The following is a 19,017-nucleotide window of genomic DNA, read 5'->3' as shown; positions in this document are numbered from 1 at the left end:
GGCAATGAAATATGAGGGTGAGGGGGGGTGCAAGCGGAAGCAGGACCGAGGCCCAGCTGCTTCTGACGCAAGTGAGGACCACAGGGGCTTTCAGCAGGACTGTAGAAGCTTCTAGGGAGAAGGGGCCTGCTGAGAAGTACCTCTGGGCTCTTTCCAGAGTCATTAGAGGCTAGCAAACAAAACAAGTTAGGATTTGAGAAAGGTAGGCCTTTGTTTGGGTTAAAAGGGACCTGGTTTCCAATAAATCCCATCGAAAAAGGCAGGACAGTATGTAGAGCCCTCATGTCTCACATGTGTATCTGGACTGGAGAGAAGGTATCTCAAGTGCCAGAAGTACAAACCAGTTAGGGTTGGGTTCAAGAGACTTCTTGCAATAACTCCAGCTAAGGAAGACAGAGGGAATGAGGGATATGGGTTTGTGCACCACCGCCAGTGTTAAGCCCAGTAAGTACCAAACTAGATCACCTGAGTATGTCTTTTTAAATGAATTTAAAAAAAAATTGTGTGTGTGAGAGAGAAAACCTCCATGCCAGGTATGTACAGGATCCTAAAGAGGCCAGAAGAGAAGGTCAGATGTCCTGAAATTGGAGTTACAGGTGGTTGTGAACCACCACATGTGTCCTGGGAACTGAACTTGGGTCTTACTCAAGTAAGACCAGTACACGCCAGGCAGTGGTAGCCCATGCCTTTAATCCCAACACTTGGCAGATTTCTGAGTTCGAGGCCAGCCTGGTCTATAGAGTGAGTTCCAGGACAGCCAGGGCCATACAGAGAAACCCTGTCTCAAAAAACCAGGGGAAAAAAAAAAAGAACAGTGCATACTCTTAATTGCCAAGCCATCCAAGCCATCACTCCAGCCTCCAAAAATGTAATCTTAAGGCTGTAGTTGTAGTTCAATGGCAAAGTGCTTGCATAGCATGGGTGGGATCTTAGGTTCAATCCCTGGTGAAGACGTCAAGAAAAAAATAAAAAATAAAATGGTTTCTTAAACCCTTGGACTCGGGTTAGAGTCTAGATCTGGACCTATAAAGCTCTCCTATAATTCTGGTAGTTCAACCAGTTTGAAAACCACTTGTTTCACCTTGGAGAAGCCAAAGAGAATGATTCTGGATAAAAGAGGGTAAAGTAGATATTATTTGCTGGGTGTGGCTGGCAGAGGTATCCCTATACAGGCATTCTATCATGGCCCAGGAGTTCTGGCCCTGCTGACAGTGCCTGACATGGACTTATGGGGTTCAGTCCTTTTCCTCGACAAAAGTAGGATCCTGTACAAGGCCAGACAGTAAATATTTCAGGCTTTGTAAGTCATGTGCTCCTTGTCACAGCTATTCAGCCCTGCCAGTGGCACAGAAAACGGTCATAGGCAGTGTGTAAAGGAATGAGGGCGCCTGGCTTCCTCTAAAGCTTTGCTAACGGACCCTGAACTTCACACTTCATGTCATCTCACTGTCGCAAAATATTATTCTTTTGCTACTTCCTGTTTCGAGAAATGTAGAAACCATTCTTAGCTCACAGGACCCTACACAATCAGGCAGTGGGTCAGATGATGCCCTGGAGCCATGACCCAGTAGATGGGATGGCACAAACATGCTAGAAGCACTCTGGTGCGGCCATCCACCTAGGCAGAGAACATTCCAAGACTGGCAGCACTTTTCCACACACATGCACATGGGCTTGGGGTCTGAGAGTCTGAGAGTTCCTGGAAACCAGCTCTGACCCCTCTGAGCCTGGGAAGTTTTCACCTCTAACCCTGTTTCCTCATATGGAAAATGGGAACAATAGTATCCACTAAGTAGTATGGCTTGAAGGATATTACAGACAAGGGGCATACAGTTCTTGATTCCAGGGGAAGCAGTGAACCTCCCCCTAGGTCTTTCGTTAGAGTAAGACCGGTTAGGGAGGTCCAGGAAGAATGGTGGAAGCTGCCTCTGAGCAATGATAGTGGGAACTGAGGATAGCAGAGCTAGCCAGAGACTGAGAGCATGAACTGAGCATGTACCAGCCCCCGCTGCCCCCTTTCCCTTCCACCCTCCCAGGACGGCTAGTGGCGCCAGTTGGCAGGGAGGGTGCCCCCTGCGGCGGGCATACAGCCGCGGGGACACAGCTCCTCGAGGGAGGGGCACCTGATCCTACTCTCCCTGCTGCTATTTACCAGAAGCTAAAAATAACCCTAGAGTGACAGGGAGATGGGGCCGATTTGTAATTTAAATAGCAACAGGATAAAGCAAGAAGCTTGCAAGAGATCACATTCTGTCCCGAATTAAAAATGCAAAAACCGGGGGCAGAGAACTGAGCTGGAGCAGGGGGAGGGAGGGGACTACTGCCAAAGGAAGCCGGAAGCCGGGGGTCCGTCAATTTTCCTTCCTTGGCAAGGGCGGGAGCCCGGGCCCTGACCGGGCCCTGACCGGAACTCTTTCCTCCAGTGGCAGGTTCACGCAGAAGAGGGAATGAAAGGCCAGTGCCCGCAGAGTCCAAAGGCGGGAATAGACTCATTCTAAGGCCTTCTAGCAGCAATTGGCGGCCCAGAAGAGGGCTTCACCAGAGGATGTGTACCCAGCAGCTCAAATACCAGATGGCATAAGCCACTGAGTATGCCCAAGGTTGCTTGGAGGTAGCTGTGGCTTTTGAGGAGGTTCCCAGGGGTGCTTCGGGAGAAATGAGGGCCAAAGAAGTTTTTGTCTCAGTCAGTACATTTTCACATCAGGGCATTCAGAAGAGCCATAAAGGGCCAGGCCCAAGGACAAGGGTCAATCCAGGCTCAGAAACCTCTTTGGTGGAAGGGAGTGGGGAAGAGACTGGACTCTTGCAGGCTTTTGAGATCCACAGATGATTGGTGGGGAAGGTGTGCAGAGTAGGGTTGGAGTTCCCCGAAGGCCACTGACATGGACTATTGCGGTTCAGAGAAGTCAAGAAATTTCTTAAGATCACACAGCAGAAACTTATCTGATCTGTTTCATTCCAAAGCCCTTCCCCTAACCTTACAGGCTTCCAAGGGCCTGGCTTTTCAACCTGGAGGGTCTTTTCTTTTGGCTCTATACCAGTATCTGGGAAGGATAATGGGACATGGGACAGGGAGTGAAGGACTGAAAGCTTTCTTTAAAATCTGAGCTTGTGACTCTACCAGGGTGTGGGAGGAGTCCCAGGTACCTACCTGTCTGCCCTAGGGGTTTTGTAGAATCCAAACTGGGGCCAGAAGGGAGACTTTAGAGCAGATCCTGCTAAACCAGAGAGAGTGCCATCCAAGCACCCTCTTATCTTCAGTGCTGGATCCTAATGGAGGCAGAGTGTCTTCCAGATGAAGACAGTCTGGAACCACCTCCGACTGCTAAGCTGCCCATCCTAGTACTGTATTCCCTGTCCCAGTGGAAGAGAGCCCTGCCTTTTCTCTGCTAAGACTCCTTTCATAAAGCCACCCAGGAGGGCTTACTTCAATTCCCACCTGTCACCAGCAGCACCTGCATCCTAACGAAGGCACACCCATCCTCTCAGTGAGGGTGGGGTCTCCCCAGGGCTTCGCAAGGATTTGGATCACAGGCTTCAGAGCTAATGAGGGACTTAGGCTTCAGAAAACCTCTGGGTCTCTACGTGTGGTGATCTGTGTAGACTCTGCTACTCTGGAAGCAGAGGGGAGAGATTCACTGAGTCTAGGTATTTGTGGCAGCAGTACTCTGTGTGGACCAGCTGTGTGAAGTAAGTTTGACATGGTTAAGGTGGCTTCATGGGTAGGGGTGATCACCAGGTGGTGCATAAGGAAAGGTGAACCAGCCCCAATCAGAAGTGGGAATGTAGCAGGTCACAAGTCCATTGGTGAACAGAACACTCACAGGTCTCAAGGCAAAGGATTCACCAATAAAATGACTGTCACACACACAAGCATGAAGAACCAAGTGTGCTGGTGAGTGCCTACAATCTGTGCTGGGGAGACGGAGATAGGAAGAGATTAGTGCATACTAGACAAGCACTTTACCAACTAAGCTAAACTCTCAGTCCCAAGAAGCCTATTTCCCTTTCTCTACTCCTCTCATCAAACGCTCAACCCATTTGAACATCTATTTAAAAAGAAAAATCACTGAGCTCATATCCTTGCACAATGAGCATCACAGGGTTCAACAGTGTCATAAGAAGAAAAGTTACGTGTACAAATCTAAAGATACAAGATGGTTGGGAACAAAGTGTCCAGGGTAAGACTGTGGGTGAGAATGCTGACAAGTGCTGACCCTTGGCAGGTGCTTATTAAAACACTCGGCTTAGCTGGGGCAGTGGTGGAGCATGCTTTTAATCCCAGCACTTGGGAGGCAGAGAAAGGCAGATTTCTGAGTTTGAGGCCAGCCTGGTCTACAGAGTGAGTTCCAGGACAGCTAAGACTACACAGAAAAACCCTGTCTCAACAAACAAACAAAACAAAGCAAAACAAAACAAAAAAACCCACATGCCGTAGGGATGAATGAAAACCTCAAGATCAGGGACAGAGTCCAACGAAACTGTTAAATTTAGAGGAGATCTTTGATACAGTCTGGATAGAGCTGAGTGAGAGTGAGATAGCTTACCCTTAAATCCTAGTGCTTGGGAAGCTAAGGCAGGAGAGTTACTTGAGGTTCTGGGCCAGCCTGGGAAACACAGTAAGTTTGAGGTTACCATGGGCTACTACAAACTGAGACCTTGTCACCCCATACAGAGCTGAGGGCATAACTTACTATGATAGAACACTAGCATCCAAGAGAACCTAGGTTCAATCCCAGCAGTGCAAAAATAAACACATAAATATGTAAAATAAAATAGAGATCATTGGGTCCAACTTAAGGTTAATGAGCAGCACACAGCCACACAACAAGGGCTGGTGTATGAGCTTGTGAGTTCTCTACAGTTTCCTGGTTCCATTGCTTGGGTTGGGGTCTGAGGGATGAAGACTCCAACTGACAAGATAGAAAGAACCACCATGACAGCAAGACAATGCATCCAGCAGCATAGACAGAATGAAATTCAGGGGTCAGAACCACAGTTGAGAGAGCATGAAAATATAGGGAAAATTTGTTTACTGAGCATCTACTACAAAAGCATACACTTGCATGATAGAAGCTGAAAGAAAACCCCCTTGGGGAAAGCCTGGACAATGAGGCAAGAGAAGTCAGGACACAGGAGCCTGAAGGTCAGACCGAGGAGGCAGGCTTGGCAGGTTTTGAGGGCAGAGGATGTCCAGGTCGTGGGTTGAGTATTTGGTGGCCTGGTACATTTCTTTTCCCCAGCTCCCACTTGCTCATCCAGGCCACAGAAAGTAGAACGCCTCATCCTCAGGGGCTTCAGCAAAGCCCAGAATAATTTTCTTACCCAAATTGTTCTTCCTGCGTATACCTGGGTGGATTCTGAGGGGTCCCTAGCTCCCCAGTGCTAGCACATGTCCTAGGAACAGCCAAGGGCATCCTTCCCTGCCCTGTACACCTGTCCCTCCCAGCCTTATCCTCCCCACCCAACCTGGATTGCAAAGCTGGCACAGACAGCTTTGTACAGTATGAGCTCAATTAAAGTAGCCCTGCTCACTTAGTCGGAGTCAGCCTGCGACTCAAAGCCTCCAGGCGGCCTGGCTTCCCCTCCAGGAGCACCATTTCCTGCTCTTTGCCTGTCCAGATGGAAAACAAGCCCAGCCCCACTTCCTCTGTTTAACTGCTGGAGCTACTTGCAGAAAGCCTGGGAGAGAAAGGCTGGGCCTGGCCACAGCCTCCTTTTCGAGTAGACCTTGGCCTGGTGGGTAAAGTCTTGATAGGCCACATTACACAGAGCCCATCTTTGTGTGCGTGTGTGTGTGTGGGGGGGGGGTGGTTTCGAGACAGGATTTCTCTGTGTAGCCTTGGCTGTCCTGGAACTCACTCTGTAGACCAGGCTGGCCTCAAACTCAGAAATCCGCCTGCCTCTGCCTCCCAATGCTGGGATTAAAGGCATGCACCACCATCGCCCAGGCACAGAGCCCATCTTGAAGGACTCAGAGGTGACATGTTTAAGGGACAGCAATTGGAAAAAAGAGTGCAGAGCCTGACCATGCCCTCAAACCTTAGAAGGGCAATAAGACATCTTAGACCCTGGGGTTAGATTCGTGTGTGTGTGTGTGTGTGTGTGTGTGTGTGTGTGTGTGTGTGTGTGTTTTAAAAACATTTTTGAGGGGTTTAGCTTATTAATCTCAACACAAGAAGATCTTAGACAAGTAAGATTAGAAGTTCTGTTCCTGTTTCCCAATGTGGAAGGAGGAAAATAGGGCTGGCAAGATGGCTCAGAGAGTAAGGATGCTTGCTGTAAGCCTAAGAACATGGGTTTGATTTTTCAGGACCCACATGCTGGAAGAAGAGAACCAATTCTTGCAAACAGTCCTCTGACCTCCACACATGGGGCACAAATAAACACACACGCACACACACACACACACACACACACGAACATGCATGCACACGCGCGCACACACACACATGCATGCACATACACATATACCCTAACACAGAGAAATAAATATAATTGGGGAGTGGGTTGTGTGTGTTGTTGTTTGTTTGTTTTGTTTTTAGGACCAGGTCTTGCTCTGTAGCTCCGGCTGGCCTGGAACTTGCTATGTAGAGAAGGTTGGCCTCAGAGATCCACCTGCCTCAGCCTCCCAGGTGGCAGAACTAAAAGCAGGCACCACCATGCCTGGCTTCATTTGTTTTATAACTTTAAAAAGAGGAAAATAACAAGCTATACCTCATAGGGTCATTAAAGGATTCTATGAGGTAATTATATATTCAGTAAGGTTTCTGGCCCAGAAGTACTTATTAGGCTGAGTATTAATGAGTCAAGTTATGTATCCATCAGGTAAGTTATTGAAAGCTACCATGCTCTAGTCATGAGGAATACAAGAGCGAAGGCCAGCCCTGTGTGGGGAGTTGGTAGCATCATCAGCAGGTTCTGTAGTGTTCCTGCTTTGTGAACTCAATTGACACTGTTTCTATCCTCAAGAAATTCAGCCTCTCTGAAGTAACAAACAGATAAAACTAAAGAACAAATTATAAAGCATCATGGTTGAGGAAGGTTCAAATGCTCACCAAGCTGCCTGAAGACTAAAGAGTAAGTGCGGCCCTCACTAGTGTTTGCTAGGCCCTTCGTGATAGCCTCAAACTCCAGAGCAGTCTAGCCTCAGAAGATTTTTCTAGACCCTCCCAGCATCCTCCTGTGTCTTAGTTCCTCAGCCGCACTGCCTCATCCATGCTTGGGACTTACACTTCACTCTTCCCTGCATCCACAGTGCTAGTCTCCAGATGGTCACATGATTTGCTCTCATGATTCATTTGAGTCTGTCCTCAAATGTCACCTTCTTGCCCAATCCCCCTGACTGCCACTCTTTCCCCCTTCATTTTGGCTTCCCCTTTCTGTCTTTTTTTTTTTTTTAAATAGAACATCTCATTGCCTAACATGCATGGATTGTCTTATTTCTGACTGTCTTCCCCTTCTAGGCTCTAGGTTCCGTGAAGGTACAACTTGCTTCTTCGCATCCTGCTCTAATACAGTGCTCTTTGCACAAGATGTACCAACCAGTGTTTCCTAAATTGTCTATGAACCCTTTCGCCTCTTATTTAATCCACTTACAACCCAATGAGTCCAAACCATAATCTATTTTACAGATTAGAAAAACGGAGGCTCCCCAAAGCTCTCTGACAAACGTATTCACTAATTTGTTGTTTGTAGGCCTATTCCTAAAAATGTAAGGTAACTTTAGAAGACATATGGCCTGGTCCAGGTCATACTGCTGGCAGATGGGAGAAATTGAACAGGAGCTGAGGTCTTCCATCCACTGCCATTTCCAATACACCCTGTGTGCCTAGCTCTGTTGAAAGGTATGGTGCATATAAGATGCTAAGAGAGAGCTGGACACAGACAGGCTGGAGCCAGCCTGTGTACCTGGAGCCAGTGCACTGCGAGGAATGTCAGTCATGAAGTGAGAGACCATTAGCAGGACCAAGAGGTGAAATATAGAGACGTTATTTGTTATTTGGAAAGTAAAGGCCTGGAGCTGGGGTGTAAATTCCAGCCCAGGCAGGTCTAGTGGGTGCTTGGCAGCTTTTGACTCCTGGGGTTGTCTCTTGACTGCTAGGCTGGACTTGTCCCCACCTGCCCCTGCTCTCCTATGCAGCTCTGTGCCTTGCCAGTGTTCTTGCCCCAGTCAGCGGAAGGCGCCGACAAGCCCTGTGGTCCTCCTCGGCTTGAGCCTCCAGCCGGCCTCTAGCAGCAAGCCCCCCCGCCCGCCCCCCCAACGTCAGGAAGTGCGGAAAGAGGAAGAGAGTTGCTGGGCAGGATGAGCGCACTGGGGGCTGGCCACAGCGCCGGGGGAGGCTGCGATGTGGCTGCTGCTCTGGGCCCCGCGAAGGTGCTGGGGACGAAAGAAGCTGAGCTGCCAGGGGCACTGAGGCAGATGTGGCGCTCCCGCTCCTGGGACGTGCCACAGATCCCAGCTGAGGTTCCCCAGACACAGTAGGTACAAGGGTGGCCTGGGATGGGCAGAGACCTCATCCTTCTATGAACTTTCTATGGTGTGGAAGAATGGCAGAAGTGGGTTTACTATTTCCCAGTAATTCCATGGAGGCACAATCTTTTTCAGGCTTGGGGTAATTTGATAGAAGGCTTCTTCTCTTTGGGAAAAGTTGAGAGAGAACTCTCTTTGAGAGTAGAGAGAGAAAGGCAGGGGTTGTCGGGAGAAGAGCCCTCCCAGGACTGTGGTACTCGATGTGGGATTTTTCTCAAATCCAATTCAAGGACTGTGTAAACTCAGTGGAATCCTCAAGCTGCTCCCACCTCCCGCCCCATCCCCCGCTTTTTCCATCGAGCTTGGTGATAACCACTCGATGACTTCCTCAAAGAAAACATGTGTACCCCAGGAAGCCAGGGTCAGGCCCTCTTCCTATTCAGCTTCGTCCCCAATTGCTGGCTGGAGGTCTGGAGCTTCTCCAGACCTATTAGAAACTCAGTGTATGAGAGAAAGTACTGGGCTTCTAGGTATTGGCTGTTGCTCAGAATCACAGGCATGTCCCTGGGTCACAGCCCCCTAGCTTTGGCTATTTGTGGCAGGCGAGGTCTGGAAAACAGGCTACCAAAGCCCCAAAGGGAAGGGTGAAATGGAAGGCCACACAGGATGTGGCTTTCTAGAACAGAGGGCTGACCGAAACGGTAGGCATCAGGGTGGCATGATCTGGCAAGGAGGTGGACCAAGGTCACTGGCTTCCAGGCCTCCACGGCACAGTTGTGCAGCATCTAGAGGCCACCTGAGTTGTGGATTCCCAAATGTATGTGATGGTATGTCTCCTGGTGACTTCTTCTGAAGGAAGAACATGTGTCAAACAAGAAGAATGTTTCTGGATGTGTATGTGAAATGTGAGGTCCTTGTAGCCACTGCCCTCAGGGATATCTGTGTGTAGAAGATAGTTTCTTCTATATGGGTGTATATGTGAATGAGTGTGTAGGTTGAAACTGTTGTCCTTGTGTGTATTTGAGTGTGTAGGAAGTGCATGGCTCATCCTTATGGTAAAAGGATTCAAGGGAACATTGAACATTGTGCTGGGAAAATTTCCCTATGTTAGGAGTGGGTGAAGGGTTGAAGCCATTGTGAACAGCTGTAGAAGGATGACTTTGTCAGAGGAACATTGAAGTTCTTTGTGAGTGTGTGAAGGTCATTGAATGACTTTGGTGTCCTGAATGTGAAAGAAAAGTATGAGTTTGATGATTGAAGATAATTCCATGTGAGGGGCGTGCCTGCTGTGTGTAGGGAGAGTGTTGTGTGACTTTTGTCCGTGGGTGCGCTTACCAAGGGTGGAGAGCACATGAGTGGCTGAGTGGGTGCAAGAGAGCAATATATAACTTGTGGACGCGGGAGAAGTGGTGACAGCCGCCCTCGCGTGTGTACACTTTGATCATGTAGGTTGTTTGGTGGAGGAGGACATGGGGGGAGGATCATACATCTGGGAAGAGCTCGAGCGGCTCAGGCCAGGAAGTCAGCCCTATCCAGGCGGGCTGGCCACGGAGCTGGGGGTGGTGCCCTCGTGAGGCCCGCCCCCCAGGCCGCCTCGACGGGTTTGCGACGTGGCTTGAAGCCGGCAGAGGGCGCCGTGGGGCGAGTGCGGCGGAGCGGCCGAGGGGGCGTGCTCGGCGGCGGGCGGGCAGGCAGAGGCCCGGCCAGCTATGCGGGGTCCTGCGGCCGCGGCTGTCGGCACTTCCTGGAGCGGAGGCTGCTTCCCCGGCACCTGGGAGCGGGGCGCGGGGACGCGCAGCACGGGGCGGGCGGAGCGCGCGCTCGCCATGAGCTTGGCGGGCGGTGCGGAGCCGGCGTGCTGAGCCCCGGCCGCCGGCCCGGCATGGGCGTCTCCCGCGGGCCCGCCGCCGGCCGGGGCTAGGGCCGGATGGAGCCGCGGGACCCCAGCCCCGAGGCCCGGAGCAGCGACTCGGAGTCGGCCTCCGCCTCGTCCAGCGGCTCCGAGCGCGACACGGGTCCGGAGCCCGAGAAGGCGCCGCGGCGCCTGACCAAGCGGCGCTTCCCGGGGCTGCGGCTCTTTGGGCACAGGTGAGCGGGGCGGCGGTGGGACGGGCTGTCCCAGCGTGGGTATCCAAGCGCCAGGCACAGGCGGTCCGGGTGGTGCGCGCTCTGGCACGGGCTAGTAGTGTGCTTCGTCCTTAGTGCCGTGACAGGGTCAGCTCCAAACCCTCCTGCAGGGAGACAGAGTCTCCCCAACTCCTTGGCACCAGCAGCCAGGGACCCTACGACTGGTCACCACTGCTTTTTGACAGTCTCCCGGAGCCTACAGTTTACCAGCGTGGTGGAGGCGGTCACACCGCCCTTCGGGCTTCTCTGGAACCTATTTGCCAACTACCACTTCTTGGCATCTGCTGATTGTGGTCACTGTGATTTGCCACAGCACATGGTTGTCCCCAGGTCACTGGTTAAATTACTCGATGTTTTAAACTTCCTGGGACTGTGGGTGCCTAGCATTTTGTTCTACTTTGCTCTTACATAGCATGAAGATAGCCCCTTCTCCCTCTGCTAGACAATCATCTCTTCCCCCTTCTAGCTCTTGCTCTGGGAAAGGATGAAGTGGCTGTAGTTTTGAATCAGAGTTGGCTGTTTTAGCTTCATCTTGCCCCTTTTCCAAGCACTCTCCATATTGTACCTGTGACAGAGCTTTGACTATGACTGTAATGAGAAACTGGAGGGAGGGTATGGAAAGACTGAGTGCAGGCAGTTCATGGCATGTGTGCTCGTCTGTGCCTGCTGGAAAAGCCCTGGTATAAGGTGCCACCCAAGAGTATACTATCTAGCTCTCTGATCTTTTTTTTTTCCTCCTCCTTTCTTTTTTCCTGTCTGACCTCTGAATTTCTTTGGTGGCTGAAGAGCTTGCAGCCAATCAGCTAAGAACCCTAGAGTTCTGATTGGACTCTGACCTCAGACTCTGCCCGGGGCCTCCCTTTAAGTTTTTGTGGCTGTTTAAGGCTTTGCTGTCTTTGGCCCCTTCTGAGCTTTGCCTGGGCTCTTTCCAGGGTAGACTTACCTACTAATAACCTGTGTGGTTTTCCTCTGTTGTGTGGGTGGTGTGCCTGTGGTGCTGATCTATGCCCTCTGCCTGGTTTACCTCTGCCAGGGCCCTGCTCTTTGCATTTGCAGTGTGCTGCTAAGCACACACCACACAGAACTGGATCCTTGCACTGGCAGATGGAGCTCCGTGGGCTTTGGAGAAGCCACACAGCCTTCAAGATCTCATACAAGAGGGCAGGCAGTAACACTTCCAATACTTCTGTTTTGTTGCCCACAACCCTGCAAGATAGAGCAGTTTACACCCAGCTCTGCAGGATGTAGCCTCCAGTGTTCACAGGCTCCTGGGGGGGGGGGGGGGGGGAAGGAGGGGCACCCCGAAGGCTTCCTGTTGCTGCCCATAGGGCACCAAGTGTTGAGTGCTTTTGACCTGAACCCGTGCTCCTTTTGAAGAGCACAGGTTTGTGGATGCAGGGATGAGCTTCTGGCATATTCAACAGGAAATCAACAGAAGTGCTGAGTACCTTTTATATAATTCTCTAAAATAAGCAGGATAGGTTCTATTTTTCCATTTTTGTAGATGAAATAAACATACTTTCAGAGAGAGAAGCCATTTGCCCAGAGTCACACAGCACGTAAGAGGCAGAGACAGCATTTGAACTCAGGTTGGTCTGATTCCAAAATCCACATCCCTTTCTCTATACCAGGATCTCAAATACAACATCACAGAGGCCCAGGAAGTTTTAAGAGGTCAGATTCTTAGATCTTACCATCAGCATGTCTACCTGTTCAGCTGTAGCAGCGAGCCTGGGCTTTTTCGAGAGCTTCCCAGGTGATACCACAAAGTCACAGGGTCGTGGCATCCTCCTGGGATGGGAAGTGATCATCTAGCATGCTTATCAAGAAGTCAAAGAAGGCCTCTATAAGCATGGGTCTGGTACAGTGGTGCTTTGAAAAAAGTGAAGACACTGGGAGCTCATGATGGGCAAAGGCTCCTCTGGCTTAGGCCTTCAGGATCTGTGCTCGTTGGTATGGGGCCTCCTTTGACTTCCTTTGGTGGCCAGGCAACAAGAGGAGCAGGCATTTGTATTAGTGCCCCAGTCCAGGTTCTGTCCTTTTAACCGATGCCGCTCATATAGCTCTGCCGTGCTTCTTGGTCCCTAGGAAGTCTTCAGTTGAAACCATCCCTCCATTTTTTTTCCCCAGGCCCCATGCTCATCTATAACGCAGTTCTTGTTTCTCCTTGGGCATTCAACCTCTGTGTTCTACCACATGCTCTGCCACTTTACACCTTACACTTTGGGGCTGAGGGACCTCATAATTGGAACAGGTCAGAAGACAGGGTTGTAGATGACACCAGATGAGAGTTGGCTCTGAGGCTGCGTTGAACTCTGTCCTTGGCTCAGGTGCAGTGTCTTCTGTGGGCTTGGCAGGGAGCCACATGTGCACTGTTTGTATCAGGTCAGGAAGAACAGTGTCCATGGGGTCTTCCTTCAAACCTACCCCTACCCCATTCAACTGGCGTCGTTGGGTGGGGGTCTGGGGAGCAGTTTGCCATCTCCTTTTTAAGTCCAGTGACAGACACAGAGCTGAGCTGCCAGCTCTATCCCACCCTCATGGTGGAAGCTGTCAGCCCCCTCTTAGAGGAAGAAGAGGGAGAGGGGGAATCAACTCTAACCTCTCGTCATCTGGTTCTCCTCTTTCCTGAGTAGAGCAGGTGGAATCTTTACATACAGGTTCTCTGGCCCTAAGGTTTGACCAGTCTCCAGTGAGGACAGTTGCCTAGAACCAGCCCCATAGAGAGGAGACGGGCTCACCCTCTGGTCTTTTGCCAGTAGCCTGGTCCTGGGCCGGTCACTTAGCTTGTGGATTGGCTGGTTTTGCACCCCAGGGGCATTATAAATTACCTGGCACCATACACATTTTGACAGAAGGAGCTTTGGTTGTCCAAGCCCCTGGGAGCCAGAATGTCTGTTCTGCCATCTCTGCCCTTCATTAGTCTCAAAGTCATAAGCTCCCAGAGGGCAGGAGACACACCTGTGGAGCGAGTTTAACACAATAGGTCTCATTTAGAGGCCATGCCACATGGGGCCTATGAGCATAGTCCTGAAGACCAGGCGTCAGGAGCAGAAACAGCTCCCGTTTGGGGGTGGTTTGCACTGAATGGGGAGGGACACTTTGAGAAAACCCCTGTCTGTGGCGCCAGGATGTCTGGGGGCAAAAAGAATCTCTCTGAGTGAATCGATTGTCCTGCTTAGGCTAATACTGAGAACAGTCCAGGTGGCTGGCTGTAGAACCTTGGGTTCCTGCCAGCTTGCGGAAGGACGACCTCAGTGCCGGAGCTGGGTGCATCTGACTGTTTGCTTCCACTACAGCCATGCGCCCAGGTACAGAGCTGGCTCAGGTTGGCAGGTGAAGGAAGAATTCTGGTCCCTGTCTACTGTCACATGGACCAGTTTCTGGCTTACATGTCAGGGGCGGTCAGTTCCTGTTGTTTTGTCACCATAACAAAGGTCAAATCCCCACATGAAGACTGACAAGGATTTGCACTTAATGTAAGACAGTAGAGAGACGGTGTCAAGGACAGAGGAAGGACTCCTGCCCCCTGAGCAGAGAAAGCCTAGGCTTGGGAGCTGTGTCTGTGCAGGAGAGCAACAGGCCTGCCTACGTCTTTCTGAAAGCCTTCCCAGAATTTTCCGTGTTTTCCCAAGCAAAGAAGAGGAGGCTGATGGGCAGGCTGGCCGGCTTTGAGGCCTTGGGCTGAGCTGTCCCAAAAAGAAGTACTGGTCCCTCCATCTAGCACAGAGGGCCAGAGGGCTTCAAGGTCCTTGCGCTACTCAGGAACCTGTCCTGCAGTATCTCTGTGACAACAGCAGGGGGCCGAGGCTCCCATAGGGAAGGACACTGGGCCAGGAAGTATTCTTCTAGCAGACCACTTGCACCTGCTGTGGGTAGATCCAGATTCATTCTCTTGGTGAGTTACCAGAAGACCCAAGCTGCCTGAGTGAAGCCAGTGATCAGGGGTGTGTGTTTCCTTATCACTTAGCTCCACCCTTCCCTGCCCCTGAAGGTCAAGGCCCACTGAATCAGCCTGGACTCAGCCGAGGTCTCACAGGCAGCCAGGGACAGGCTCATTTGTGCTGCATCACAGGACTCCAGAGTCTCACCTGTATCTGTCACCTGGCACTCCCAACCTGTCTCAGGGAGGGGAACATTTGCCTTTAGGCCAGTGGTTCTGTTGGTTACAACCCCCCTTGGGGGTCAAATGACCTAAGTTGTTTGCTTAAGACCATCAGAAAACATAGGTATGTACATCACAATTCATATCAGTGGCAAGATTGCAGTTGTGAAATCATTGTAGCCACAAAAATAGTTTTATGGCTTGGGGGGGTCACCACAACATTGAGGGACTATATTGAAGGGTCACAGCATTAGGAAGGGTGAGAACCACTGTTCGAGGCTCACAACCTTGCTCTTTCCTGGAGCCATTCCTGGTGCTGTCATCTTCAGCCACTACCTGTGTGTTTCATGTGAGGGCCCTGAATGCCCTTAGAGTGTAAGCATTGGGTTGTAAGCATTCCCCCAGCCCCTTCACTCTCAGCCCTGAGCCTAGCTGGCACTCGTGTCCAGGAGGGAAAGGCTAGGCAGAGCATAGACAAGTGCCTGCTCCCTTATCCTTGCCCCTGTCTTAGCTAAGGGCATGCTGAGAGAGCAGGTCTGAGTGGGACCAGGAGCTCATCCAGCCTCACCCACCTCCCCCCACCCCACCCCCACCCCCATCCCCCGACCCCCGTACTTGTGTTCAGGTGGATGGTGCTCATCTTCTTTTCTGGCCATCACCAGCTACTCCAAGATCATAAGTGTGCCCGTTTGATAGACTCATCACAAGGATGACCTGGTGGATTTACTTCCATTTTAACAGATGAAAAAGACCAAGGCTCATAAAGGTCATGAAGTTCACCCTGGGACTCAGCCCAAAAATCTTTCCGCAGCACCTGGTTATTAGCACTTCCCTTCATATATTCCCACCCTAACCTGCAGAGCCTCAGGAGGCCTTAGATACTGTTTGGGTTTTTTGAGAGGTTCGTACCTCACGAAGTTGCCAAAGACGCATGAGACGCCCTGCCCCTAGAAAGTGGCTCCCTGGGTCCCTTCAGCAAGGGCAGACTGGCTGTAGAGATACTGGGTAGGCAGCCTGTGGCTGGAAGACTGCCTTCATGGTGCTTGACAGATGGACCTGGGGAAGGGCACACCTTTGACCTTTTGTTAGGTGCCAGGGGAAGAACACTAGGAAGATGGCTTAGAGAATCCTATGATAGCCTGGGGTCAGTGAGTGGCCTGTGTCCTGAGGAAGAGATTGGGTCCCACTTGTACCCAGCATCCTCTCTCCCTCTACTTGCAGAGACCTGCTCCCCCTCCCTTCTGGCAGAGTGCCAGTACAGAGCTCCCACAGAGAGGCCTCTCCCCTGCCAGGGCTGAGCACCATCATAGCACATGCCAAAATAGCTGTCTGGGAGCCTGAGCCTGCACCACCCACGCCCCAGCATCTTGCGGGTTAACAGCTTGCCTGTCTCTCCACCCCCCTTCCCGAGCTTGCTGACATTTTACAGAGAGAGCAGGGGGGGTGGTTGTGAAAGGGGGCAAGTTGGTTCCTGCTCCTTAGCCCACATAGACAGCCCACTGATACAGCCTGCTGCTGCCCACCTACCTCTGGAAGGCAGCCTGTAGGAGAGCCCTGCTGTCTGACCTGGGAAAGCAAAGCTGAGCTCTGCCTGTTACGCCACACAATGAGTGACACACTGTTGAAACCAGACAGAGGAGACCCAAGACAACACTGGGCAGCTGGCCTCCCTCTTACAGATTTTTTTAGTTCTTAGAGGGGATGGGAAAGATGGGGGTTGAGATATTTATTGCCTAGACCTGCCTTGAACTCGTGGCAATCCTCCTGAGATCAGAGTGAGCTACCATACCCAGCTCCTCTGGAAATCTTTTAAAGAGACTAAGACTTTTGTCTGCTGATCTAGGGTCTATAGCAGATACTCATGCTGTCATAGTGGACACTTTACGTCATCTCCCCAGACACTGGATGATTTTTACTTTCATCTGAATGGTATGCCTTAGTTGAGCATAGAGGTTTGTGTAAGTAATCTTAGTACTTTGGAGGCTGAGGCAGGAGGATGCTGAGTTTGAGGTTAGCCTGGGCTACGTGAGTTCTAGGCCAGGTTAGACCAGACCCTCTCTCAAAAAGGGGGGGGCGGTAATATAGGGGAGGGGTTATGGTCTGATTTGCTTTAGTTTGGTTTTTTGGGTTTTTTTTAAAAAAAGATTTGTGAGCCAGCATGTGGTTGCTGGGAATTGAACTCAGGACCTTCAGAAGAGCAGTCAGTGCTTTTAACCTCTGTGCCATCTCTCCAGCCCCTTTTAGTTTGGTTTTTGAGGCAGAGTTTTGAACTAGAAATGACCCTTCCCCTTTGGCTCCCAGGAGCCTAGATTACAGGCATGAGCTTATTAACCTTTTTAGGTTTTCACATTGCTTGCAGTCACCAGAGATTGCTTGTATTCCTGACTTGCAGAAACCAGTGCTCTGGCCCGTATGCCTTGGCTTAGATAGATGTTACGAATTGTCTTGCCTAGCAGTTCCCCTGATTTTTATGCCTCTGGAGATATTTATTTCCTTTTCTGAAACTCATAAAACTGAGAAAGTGTTTACTGTGAACGTTCTCTTTCTAGCCTACAGCAGTTCCCTAGAGAGGAGGTTGAGGCTAGGAAACCTGAAGCCTCCTAGCCTGAGGCTGTAGGGCTGGTCAGAGGCAGAACTCTAAACCCTTCCAAGGGCGAGGTGGCCGCTTTTGCTCTGGCAGAGTTCTTGCTTTAGCAGTAAGAAGAGCCCTGGGTGGCATTCATAGGTGCCTGGGGATGACGTGGGGAGCTGGGACCTGGAGAGCTGATTCTACGGCGTTAAATTTTGAATGGAAGTAGAGGTCCATCTGCTAGCGGATAGGGAATTGAAATTTGCTACAGGCACATGAGAAGGGGCATGGGACTTGGGAGCACAGATACAACAAAGGAGCCCTACTGGGAGAGTTAGAGGGAAACAGTAGCATTCCCACAAAGTGTGTCTTCAGGGCTGCCTGTTACACACATGGCTTATCTACCCAGTGCTAGCAGAGGGCCTGAGAAGTTGGCCAGCCAGCCTGAAGCCATCTGCTGTCAGCCTGACCAAGGCTAAGTAGGAACAGTTCACTAGCCCCCCTTCTCTCTTCAGGCCATGCCCAACAGTCGTGGATGCAATTATTAGCGATACAAGGTTTCAGGGTCTGTGACCTCATAGGGCATGCAGCCTAGCAGGTCAGTGCTGCTGGCCCAGAATAACCAGAAGAGGGCCTGAGTGTGGGAGCTGCTAAACTTGCCACCTCTCCCAGGAGAGGGTCCTGGGGAGAACTTTCTGGCAGAGCCAGTGTCTGAGCAAACTCTTAAAGATGAGAGGGAAAAGGAGAGGTTGAGTTCAGTAAACAGAGGGGCCTGGTTTCCATTCTAGAGACTCCAGGTGGCAGGTATACAACCATGTGTCTATGTGCCAAGTGGCAAACACAGGCTTGCCAGTGTGGAACTACTGGGTTTTCTTTGACGCTCTGCCATTTGTCAGCTGTAGGCCTTTGGCTAGCCACTGAACTACATTGTGCCTCACTTGCTCATCGATACTGTGAGGACAGAAAACAGGGATGAGCAGTCCCAACTAGTAATTAAATCAGAATTAGTAGATAATATTTGCTTGGCCTGGTATGGTAGTGCTTGGGAGGTAGAGGCAGGAGGATCAGAGGTTCAAGGTCACCCTATGCTATGTGAGACACTGTCTCAAGCAAATAAATAAATAAATAAATAAATAAATAAATAGCCAAGTGAAGTACGTACTTGTTAACATATAAAAATAGGAAAATGGGCCAGAGAGATGGCTCAGAGGTTGAAGGTACTTGCCGCTAAGCTGATAACTTGAGTTCAATCCCCAGAGTCTACATGGTAGAAGGAGAGAACCAACCCCTGAAAGTTATCCTCCAACCTTTACATGTGCATTATGGCATCATGATATATGTGTACCCACACATTCCTGTGAGGATTCGTGTGTGCATGTCACACACAAAGTAAAAGTTAAAAAAATGTTTTTCAAAGGAAAAAAATAGTTGGGAAAGCTGTTGGCTGTCAGGCTCAAGACTTTCTCAGTTGTTAGTAGGAGCAGTCATATAGAAGTAGGTGCTCCCAAATAATTCTGGGGCAGCAGGGGATTGGAGGGGAGCTCTAATAGAACCAGTTGGCCATTCCTTACTAGCAGGACTAGACTCTGAGTGGACCCAGAACATGAAGGAAAAAGCTGGGGATATTTCATCAAGAGCTCAGCTAGGGCCCTGACTGAGCACCCCAAGTTTCTGCAGCAGCCCCTCCTCCCCAGCTCTTTTATACAGAGAATGTGGAATATGCAGTGACTTCTCAACATGGGA

At 50.6% G+C, this 19,017-nt stretch overlaps 1 protein-coding gene across 3 annotated transcripts in view; it reads left to right on the top strand.

Annotated features, from left to right (window-relative positions):
• Nucleotides 1-19,017, top strand: part of Dgkz (diacylglycerol kinase zeta) — a 41,923-nt gene that overhangs the window by 2,628 nt on the left and 20,278 nt on the right. The window contains exon 1 of one of the 3 annotated variants that reach the window (XM_031371055.1): nt 8,196-8,481. The exons of 1 other annotated variant lie outside the window; for it this stretch is intronic. In XM_031371055.1, the coding sequence (XP_031226915.1) occupies nt 8,306-8,481 (176 nt within the window). In that variant the 5' untranslated portion in view covers nt 8,196-8,305. Of the gene's footprint in view, nt 1-8,195; nt 8,482-10,133; nt 10,562-19,017 lie in introns of those variants that run through there. One more of the 3 variants, XM_031371056.1, reaches the window with a different exon arrangement.

Source organism: Mastomys coucha, unplaced genomic scaffold (assembly GCF_008632895.1).
Source record: "Mastomys coucha isolate ucsf_1 unplaced genomic scaffold, UCSF_Mcou_1 pScaffold15, whole genome shotgun sequence".
Taxonomy (NCBI): domain Eukaryota; kingdom Metazoa; phylum Chordata; class Mammalia; order Rodentia; family Muridae; genus Mastomys; species Mastomys coucha.
Note: the sequence above shows the minus strand (reverse complement) of the source record. Positions and strands in the feature narration are given on the sequence as shown.